Here is a 10,341-nt window from a genome sequence, read left to right as displayed (position 1 = left end):
ATATATATATATATATATATTTGTATCTGACCTGGCTTTCTTTTTTCTTCTCAGTGATATCTTCTGGCTGGCTTGACGTGTCCTTTTCATTCAGCAGTTTGTTTTTTCACTGTGCTGGTCACATCTTGTCCTGCAGGTGCCGTGTAGAGTGGTTGTGTTCTGCACATGAAATGTATGAAAAGTTGGGGGGACGAAAATGAACTGAAGGGCAGAGCATGGTCTTCTGGATCTTTCCAAAGGGTGGGTGTGTAGACACACCCTGCCTGGTGTATGTGCCTGGCATGTTCTTCAGAGTTCATTAATGAAGGAGAAAGTTTTGAGAGTGACTTTCCTACCTTCTCTTTTTAAATAATCCAGCAACCACGCATTCCTTGCTCAGAAGTACTTGTTTAGTGTTCAAAAAGATGCCAGTAAGAACAGCCCATGCCACTGTTTAATACTGTTTATATACCCATGGCTTCTATGCGATTGCTTTTTCTCCATGAATCTATGCATTTCTCCTCTGCATCCTGCTCATGGGATGTGCTTGGGGTGATATCAGTGAGCTAAATCAATCACGTTTCAGATTAGACCTATTAGTTCCTCAATTATAATGGGGGAAAAAATGTAATAAAAAGAGATAGAGTAAACCAATTATATAACTTGGGAGACATTTTTTCCTTCAAATACAGTAAAAGCTTTTAAAAAAAGATGTGGATATGTGTGGTAGTTCCTCATTCATTTTTTGTTTTCACAGGGGGGAAACAAGATTGAAAATTCTAATAGAGTAACAGAATGTTTTGAAATAAATGTTTCCACTAATCATAGAAAAATACGGAAAGAAATCAAAGCTCTTTTATTTCAAACCTTTATATGGAAATTTAGACCACGCTTTCTACATTCATTACTACTAGCTGTAAAGTTTTAGGTTAGCCAGATGCTTAAATACTTTGTTTTTTTTCCTGCTGTTTCCTCCATATTCTTGTGCTGCACTTGCATTAATATTTAGTACCTCAGTGATGGCTCGAAAATATAAGGCTTTACAGGGAACTGCCATCTAGTTTATAATTTTATAACTTGTTAGTTTGGGGTTTGTAAAATGAATCATTTGGCTTTAAAAAATTTTAGTAAAAATTATTTCGTTTCTGTTCTTTAATTATTTGGATATTCTGCTTTTAGGACCTTTTTCTTCCTGCCAAGTGTTTTTCACAGGGTCATGAAATGGATGTCTACACTTAAATTGAACTTTTTTAGTTCAGTCCTGTATTAATGTGGAAAACATTTTCTTGGCTTGTTCCCAGCAACAATCTGATGACAGCTCAGAGTACAGAAGTTTCCATATCATCACTGAGGCCCGGTCCCAAATCCCATACTCAAATAAGGCAAATTCTTCAGTGACAACTCTTGTAGACAGTCATTTGCCCAGGTGTCGTGTCATATCTTTGGCGATTCAAGTGCGAATACAGAATAAGATGCCCAGATTGTATCCAAATGCCAAATCGTCCATGATGTGGGCAAGAGTGAGACTTGTCTTCCTCATGCAAAGGGGAGAAGTGTTTTGGCAGCATCTAGGACATTCGCTACCTTGACAGGACCCCTTGCATAGTGGTGAGTCATTTATTACACAGAACTTCTAGGTGAGTCCTAACCAATAAGAGTCTGTATGTTTTTATAAGAGAAGGAGTAAAGACTATCCCTCTTGTTTCAATTTGTATTAAGGGAAAAAGCCCAACCAAACAACAACAACAAAACCCAACCAACCAAACACCCCAATCCCCAGATAATGATCCTGCAAAACTTGTGTAAACCTTCACCCTGTGTTAGTGATGCATCCTGAAAGAGGAAGCGGTAGGTTGCAGCTTTGCTCTCTGGATCACTTCAGACCTCAGGCAAGCTGGTAATACTGGATTTTGGTTGCCAGAAGAAAGTGCACTAAATAACTTCGTATGAGCAGGCAAGGTTAGCACTGCAGGGAACGTTTTCTGCCTGCTGTGTGATTAAATCAGCTTTGTGCAATGGGGTTATTTGTAAGCTGTTATAACCTGTTGTGGTCTTCTAAGTCACATACTGCCTCTGCTTCTGCACATGATGTCACTGGAGACTGAATGACTGATTACCTCTTCTGCTGGCTCTGCAGGTCCAGGCTTGTCACCACCCACCAGGCTGGGTGGTCCAGGCACTCGGTCAGCTCTGGGCTTCTGCTAGGGTCATGTGTCATGGGGACTGGAATCACAGGAGCAACTGCCATCCTGCCAGCACTGGAGAGACCTCACAAGTGCAGGAGGGACAGCAGGACCCTGCTTTGTCCACCACTTGCTGGTAGATGGTTCTCATCAGTGAGGTGCTGTGGTACCCTGCTGAATGTGTTTCCACATCCCAGTGTCCTCCTCTGCACCCTTTCCCTACTTTTCTGAAGAGTATTACTGGGAAAGGATTGGCCACCAAACTTTCTTTAGCTCTTTGGAGGAGTTGTGAGGGAGTCAAGGAAGGCCGTGGCCTCCAAGCCCAGGCATGAGAAGAAACAGGGAATATATGCTGGAAAGCTAATTCTGGTGTGCTTGGGCTGCATGCCTTGGGGGGACCCAAATGGAGACCAACGTGTGGGAAATTGAACAGCAGCTGTTTGGACTTATACAGCCCCCCTGGGGAGCAGTGGAGAGGACCTGCACAGGCTGCAGCACAGCAGCTGGCAAGGAGCTCGCTGGTGAGGTCCTGGCTGCCTTTCACCCATGAGGTGGGTTTTGGTGGGCAGGTTTGCTATCACCCATGCTGGTCCATGGGTTTGACCCCCTCAGCTCTGACAGGTCTTGCTAAAATGCTGCCTTGTCCTCAGCACTGGTGTCCCTATGATGTCGAGTTGTCTCCCAGTGCAGTTATTGCTGCCAGTGGCTGTGAATAAAACTACAAGGAGAAATGTTGTTTTGTGGGCTGTTAATTGTTTTCCTTAGTGATTGCTGATGTCAAAGGCAAAGGGCTCTCTGGTCTGTTACCTCCTTCCTTTCAAGTCAGTGTTATGCTAATGTCTAGATACAACCACTGAAGAACTATTATTAGTGATTTGTTGCTTACTTATTTGCTTTTTTGTTACATTCAAGATTCCATTAATTGTGTCATCTTTGGTTATTATATTAATAGAGCTACGTTCAATTACTGTAACTTGATTTAAAGGAAAAAACGCTCCTCATAACATAATATGATACAGTTAGGCACCACTAAATCCATTTAATCTTCTTAATACAAAATACCTTTTTTCTCAGATGTTTTCCCTAGATTTTCTACTAAATCTAATCTCAGTTTAGATGTAATTTACAGGAAGCATTGGTAAAAATTTCTGTCATTTTGTAAGAATTCAGTTCATTGTTTTTAAGATTCATCATCTTGCTAATTCTGTGCTGAAATACACTACCACTGTACAGTATTATAAGGGATAGATATAAAAGGTATTGTGTGTAGAAGTGGTGTATGGCCTTGATTTCTGTTTTGAATTGCTTGATAGAGGTAAACTTAGTGGTGAATAATGGAAAGAAATCTTTAATTACCATAAAGGACATCTGTAAACACTCCGTACCCAAATTAATTCAGTTACAGTTTCTACTGTTGTAGAAACAGTGTATTTATTTCAGAACCCAGTGAGAATTAAATGGCCATTGCTAACGTTTCTGGGTAGGTGCTGGTACGATATCAGCACAAAATACTGAGCATCCTGGGAAGAAAAATCCTCAAATGTGTGGCTTTGTTTGTTTGCTCATTTAAGTAGTGTACTAACTTCTAGTGGAAAATAATCAAAATGTAATCAAAATATAGTAGGCAGTGTTTTGGGGAGATATATTCATTGCTCTGTTTTAGAGAGAAATTAGAATAATCTATAACAAAACCCCCCTCTGAATTTCCATCTCTATCCCCTCCCCAACCCTGCTACTGCATTTCCCTGTTCCTGGGCAGGAAACTACAGGTGCTGTTTTCACAAAACTTTGTCAAGACTATTTTAAATGAAAACACTTTTATTTTTCTTACCATCATTCAACACAAAGTGAGTTTGTTGCCAACTGGGCAAATATCCACAGTGTTTTTTGAAATAGTTCACAGCTGATCTCAGCCCTGAAGCCATTCTCTCAGAGGTTCCCTGGAGAGCAGCCCGAGCTCTTGGTGGGATGCGGGCTAAACCAAGGCTGCCTCCAGAGCTGAGTCCTTTAGCTTTGCATCTTTGTGGTTCAGATGAAGCAGCCCAAGAAAAACACTGGTCCCATACATGAGGCTACTGTGCCTTCTCTCTCAGGAAAATAAGGGAGTTTCTGTTGTGGTTTGCTGGTACATTATCAGCAAGTGGGAAAGGTATATGGCTCCTAAATCAACTTTACATCACAAGTGCCATTGAGATTTGGCCAGCTGGGTCAGGTGAAAAGTTTCCTTTGTGGCTGAAAATATCTGTCAGATAACATTTGTAGTATGCAGTGTTAAAGTATTTCTGCTGAGAGGAGTTTTAGGTCTTGTTATAGTCAGTATCCTAGTGATGCAAGTCTAAATACTATCACTCATGATAAAACATATAAAAATAAACAGACCAGCTGCTCACATACTGCTGAAAGCTCACTTCTATATATTTGCCAAACAGTGCATGTATACTGTATGATTTAGGTTGAGATGTCTGCAGCTCTTAGTGTTTGCTTCTAAAAGCTGAGTGCATTCAAAAAATATAAATAAATTCAAAGTTAATTAGTCAAGATTTAAATTAATTCAAGTACGAAATATTTCTCTGGAGGCACAGATGTGAGCAAGTCACAAAAGCCAAAGGAAGGGGCAAATCAAATGGTTAGGTATGCAGCATTATTTGACCTGAGCTAAAATAAAGCTCTTTTTAGCAATGTTTTAAGCACATATTGCATAACTGCATGTGTTCCTTCAGTTGTTGATGGCTCGACCCTTTGAAAATATCTATTTCTGCTTCAGTTTGCTTTTAATATGACGGGTTGATAATATCCAGTAATCAGTACTGAGGCATCAGCCAGTTGACCAGAGCTGCAGTTCTCCAGCAGTGTGGCTTATGTTTGTATGTGGTAGTACAAGGGGAAATGTTCCCCCAAATCCCTTTATGATTGTAAATATCATGCATGATTTTTGCAAACAATTTGTTTCTAAAGGGGAGAAGCTTTTGATAGGACCTTTTTTTTTTTTTTTTTCAAAAATGCAGTTTAAAGTGGATGGTCCAATGGCTAAGAAAAAGCTGTTGATATCATTATCTGGATTGTGATACTAATTTTTCTTGAACTTAGAGACATGCACTGTTTGTGGTTTGTGCAGTAAGATTGTCTTTGTTTTTTTTGTTGTGTTGTGCAAGGGAGGTCTTGTTTTACTCAGCATGGCAAACTTCACCTAGCAATAATTAAACCAGCTCTGTTAAACAATTTGAGTGTTCCTCAAAGGCATAGGAGCAAGCAGGTTATAATCTGCATAAATCATGTAAAATAACTTCTCTCATGCCTTAGTCTTTTTTCTGACTCTGTTTAAGTTCAAAGGTAGCTTTGTGTGTAGGCTGCAAAACACTTGGCCCAGTACCAGCCATAACAAGCACAAAACTCTGTTAGTACATTCACTTCATGCTTTTGTGAAGATCCATCAAAACACTGGGATAACTTTCTGTATGTACTTCATAACATCCAGGGAAATGCCTGAAAGAGGTTATCTGATGAGCAATACCAGATGTTATTACAAACGATCAAAAAGGTTTTTCACTCCCTGTAACTGAACATTGAGTATCAGCACCCTAGAATCTGAGCGTCTAGGATATGGCAAGAGAGAAGTTAAATGTGGGCTCTGCTAGATAGCATCCTGGTGAATATTTTGTTACTATTGGTCATGAGGCCCGTGTTGTTCAGTATAAGAGAGGGAGAGAGATGATAATTACCCATGAGTTGAACATTCAATATATACATTTCTCAGCATTTGGTGAAAGAAGTGAAAAAGTGATTTTTCTGTTACTGACAGAGGAGTATCCTTATTTCTGTGGCTGACTGGGAAGCAGAAAGCAGCCATATATGGGCTGAAATTCTCCAAAGAATGTGCAATAAATAGATAGTTCGGAAGAAGGCTCCACAGGGTCTCATGAGCACAGCAGTTGCAGAGTGAGAGGAGTCTATTTCCAGCTTAAGAAATAGCACCATGAGACTTGTTTATTTAGTGTGGAGAAATTGTCTTTCTGTGAAACAGTGTAGCACTAAAATTGTGGTAATAGATTAAAGGCACTAGCCTTCTATTGGGAATTGGTGTTTGGTTTGGTAAGGTTTGGTTTGAGGGAAGGATGGTGACTTTTTCACCTTTGGACCCCCTTTTGCCTGTTGACCCAGGTGCACGGTGCACTTGGCACCACAGCCTGTGCCAACCCCTGGTTTGGCCTGTGGAGGTAGGCAGAGGTGAGCACTATACAACTGACTCCTTTTGAGAGCTATTAAAACCGTGTTTGCCTTGTGCCAGATTGGTAGGCAGCAAGAATGAGGCGGCAAAATCATGAATGCCCCATGCACCCTGCAGTGTGGGGCTGTCTGGCATGGAGCCTGGTCTGTTGGAGAGTTACTCCCAGACTTAGAGGTTGGCTGCAAAACTGCAGATTGCCTGTTTTGCTCCCTTCCCATGGTGATGGAAATCTGTGCTCTGAAACCTGAAAGTGTTACTGAATGTAGTTGCTGTACTCCAGATGTGTTTTGCTTGCAACACCTGGAAGGAAAGACAGCAACCTGAACAGAGCAAGAGCAGGAGCCAGGCAGCTTAGGACGTTGACTTTTGGAAGGTGTAAAGCAATAGCCTACTTGGGAGTTGCCCAGGGCCTAGACTTGGAAATGCTTTAAGTCTGGAAGAAGACCATATTTTTCCAGTACATGTTTTGTTAGATGCTAGGGAAGTCTAAATGCAGACTGGACACAAGTGCCCTGAACAGCACTGATGTCTTTGAGAGCATTTTAGGCAAAGGGAGGGGAAATGAGGTGTCTCCTGCTTGACTGTCTTGTGTACTGTGTGTGGTCACTGTGAACAGATCATCAACCTTCTTTGGCAAGGTCCCCCTGGGCACAAGCTGGGTTTCCCTTCCTGTTACTTCCTAGAAACTGTACCCAGAAAGACAACAAATGGTGAGGGTGAACTGCCAGTTTCATAGGTCTTGGAGATACTTAAACCAGCTGTGACGACTTCCTGTTGTAGTTGTAATTACTAGAAGAATTATTTACATTTGCCTTATTGCATCTGTTGTGGGTGGGTGGAGAATAAGGACATCCAACAGCAAGTAAGAAAAATAATTTAATTTCAAAATTTTTATGTTTTTTCTTTTTAAATTAAAGTTTTTAGACAAATGTAGTCAAAGGTGTTTCTGTAGGAATTTTTGTGTTAATAACTTTGAAAATTTCTTTTTCAAATCTAGATCATTGACAAGGAGATTAATCCCTTTGTGGACAAGTGGGAAGAAGAAGGACAGTTCCCAGCACATAAAGTATTTAAAACCCTGGGACAAGCTGGATTCTTTGGTGTAGATAAGCCAACAGGTAGGAGAGTGTATAACTCCTGAGTGTTGATGTTGACAGTGTAAGACTTGTTACATTATGTCAGATTGCTTTTGCCTCAGATCAAAACATTCAGAATTCAATGCAAAGTTTACTTACGTTCCCCAGTCACAGGTGTGCTGGTTACCAACTGTGCAAATACAGAAAATAATGTTGTTGAGTGCTCAAGTTGATATTCTCCTAAATATAAATGTTAAAAACCTGTGTGACTATTATTTTAAAATCAGTGAAATGGACATCACTTCAATTCTGGATCCAGACGTGTATGGAATAATCTGTCTTCATTAAAGAAATCACCATCTGAAGGCACTGAAAGTGTAAAATTTGGCCTATTATACTTCCTTAACCTGTAACCTCTACGCCATTGTAATGTATTCTGTCTTACCTTTCAGAGGATGAGGTTTGTGTGGGTTTTAGGCCATTATATCCTAGGCTGTCTTTAGAATGCACTATTTCAGCCCACAGAAGCATGTACAGAACAAGAAGCTGATGATACACACAGCAAGGGCAGAGGAAGTTTCATCTGTACATATGTATATTTGTGAGGAAAAATATCAAAAAGTCCAGAGGAATAGGAGGTATTTGTGCTTTTCAGCTAAAATACATACTCCCCTAGTTTTTTGTCTGTATGGGATGTAATATATACTGTTTTTCAAATGTTACTGTTATGTGTTCCTCTCAGAATTCTGTGGGTTTTTTTTTCCCTGTATTCTTATTTGCAGTTAAAAAAATTAAAACAAAAGCAAGTTTGCATAGGTGAACCTTTAGCAATTGTGGTGAATTTAGAGCAGCCTGAAGTGACAGTGTTTGAGCAGTTAACTGCAGATAATTATCTATATAGAGGAGATCACAACCTTAGCTATGTATGCCACACCACATCATTATGTTGCTAAGGGACAGGGTTGGAACTGTGGAACAAATTATGTCTTTTTATCACTTACTTTTAGAGGAAATTTTTCCTCTTGAAATGAACTTTAATTTTCTTGTACATTCCAATGTGAAAGATTTTTTCTCTAGCTCTGCAGCTGTTAGAGCTCCCAGAACTGTTTAGCTGTGATTGTCTGACAAATCCAATTAGGTCTGAGCTGGTATTTCTTTATAAAAATGCTGACAGTTTGAGATTATACTTGAGATCTATTTAAAGGACAAATAAGATTACTGAGGGAGGGAGAAAACCACCTCTACCTTTTGCTATAATTGTTTGATAGGCAAATTTGAAATGTGTCTCGGTGGGGTCTCTTTCAACTGCTAATATTCATGTTAGTTGTAATAATGGTGTGTTGCATTGCTGCCAGATTATAGCCCTGTCTTGTTATATTCATCTCAGGATGTGCAGAGGCCTCAGCTGGGGTAAGGAACCTCAGTGCTGAGTGTGCTGCGCATAAAACGTTGTGGAGGTAGGAAATTTGTATAATGCTGACAACATAACTAGGACAAGAAATAAGTGGAGTGAACTCTAGTGAAGAAGGGGCTTGCAGCAGCAAAGATGGGCATGGAAGGTTGCATGCACTGTCTACACTTGTCATACTGATGATTAAGAATATTTTAGCTCTGGCTTTGATGCTTGTATCTAGTTGCTGGACCTCTGCATCTGTATTTTATAACAGCTGTAAAAAACTGATAAAATTCTTAACAACATGAGTTGCATTTCAGTTCATCTTCTGTTGCAAGGTATTGTTGGGTACAGAAAATGCACCCAACTCCCTGGAAGATGCTGCCTTTGCAGCATTCAGTTGTGTAATGTAATGTCACCAGATCCAGCTTTGCTCTGTAATGGTATAATGCCATCGGGTACATCCTGAAAGTTCTGAAACTTCCCCATGGTGGTAAGTGAAACAGTCAGATGTGTAACAGCACAGGCTTGACATCAAGGCTTTGGCAAAGCCTGAAATTCTTTATCTTCTGCAAAGTGCTTGCTGTATGATTACTGTGTACTGGTAGTAATAATTAAAAATAAAATTGAGATATACCTTTTTTACTCTGCTCAGCCACTTCTATTATTTAACTGCTGTGTGCAGAGGAAGAGAGTTCTTAAGAGATTTGAGGAAGCCAAGAGCAGCAGGCATTTATGAGGGATATTGGGGGAGGTCTGAAGAAGAGGGGTTAAATTTATTTGAGGAGAGTGATTGCGACAGAGCCGTGAGAGTAACAACCTGCCCTACTTTCTCTTTCCAACACAAACCAAAATTATAATTATCATGTTGTATCCCTCCAAACCCAGATCATAAAGCATTCTCTTTAAAGAAGACTGATTTTTTCAAGTTAATTCACTGTAGTAGCAGCTGCAATTTTGAAATAAAAGTTTTACTGAATTTATTTTCCAAGGTCATTCTGTCAAGTACAGTTTTGTTGGGTTTTTTTTTTTTTTGTTGTTGTTGTTTTTTCTCTGTAGAATTAATTTTGAAGCTTTCTGATTTGGCAGAAACAGGTCACAAACTTGTTTTGCTTAGATAGAAGGAAACATCTGTTGGAACTCAGATTTGTTGAAACTGGCCTTTTTCCTGTGTAAACACCATTCCCTTTATGAACAATGAGCTGCTTAATGGGAGTCAGGTTTTTAAAAGAACATGCCTTATATATGTCCCTTATCATTGGAAACTTTCTCTGTGTGGAGAACTGATTTGGGGCACTATTTGTATTGCAAAGGCTTCATCAATTCCCACCATATGCAGTTGTGGGCTATAAATTTGTCAAGGTTTTTCCTGTATATTTTTTCACAGTTGTTTACAACTGTAGTGAACATTGGCTGTAGTACAGTAGTTCAGGATGTTAGTTGGAGGGGTCATGTAAACACTATGGGCAAGGCCCACCCACCCAC

At 39.9% G+C, this 10,341-nt stretch overlaps 1 protein-coding gene across 1 annotated transcript in view; it reads left to right on the top strand.

Annotated features, from left to right (window-relative positions):
* The first annotated feature begins 6,174 nt into the window (after positions 1-6,174).
* Positions 6,175-10,341, top strand: part of LOC113476491 (probable acyl-CoA dehydrogenase 6) — a 75,631-nt gene continuing 71,464 nt past the window's right edge. The window contains exons 1-2 of the mRNA XM_026842145.1: positions 6,175-7,097; positions 7,385-7,505. Of these exons, the coding sequence (XP_026697946.1) occupies positions 7,095-7,097; positions 7,385-7,505 (124 nt within the window). The 5' untranslated portion in view covers positions 6,175-7,094. The remainder of the gene's footprint in view (positions 7,098-7,384; positions 7,506-10,341) is intronic.

Source organism: Athene cunicularia (assembly GCF_003259725.1).
Source record: "Athene cunicularia isolate RWA chromosome 2 unlocalized genomic scaffold, athCun1 chr2_part1, whole genome shotgun sequence".
Lineage (NCBI taxonomy): Eukaryota > Metazoa > Chordata > Aves > Strigiformes > Strigidae > Athene > Athene cunicularia.
Note: the sequence above shows the minus strand (reverse complement) of the source record. Positions and strands in the feature narration are given on the sequence as shown.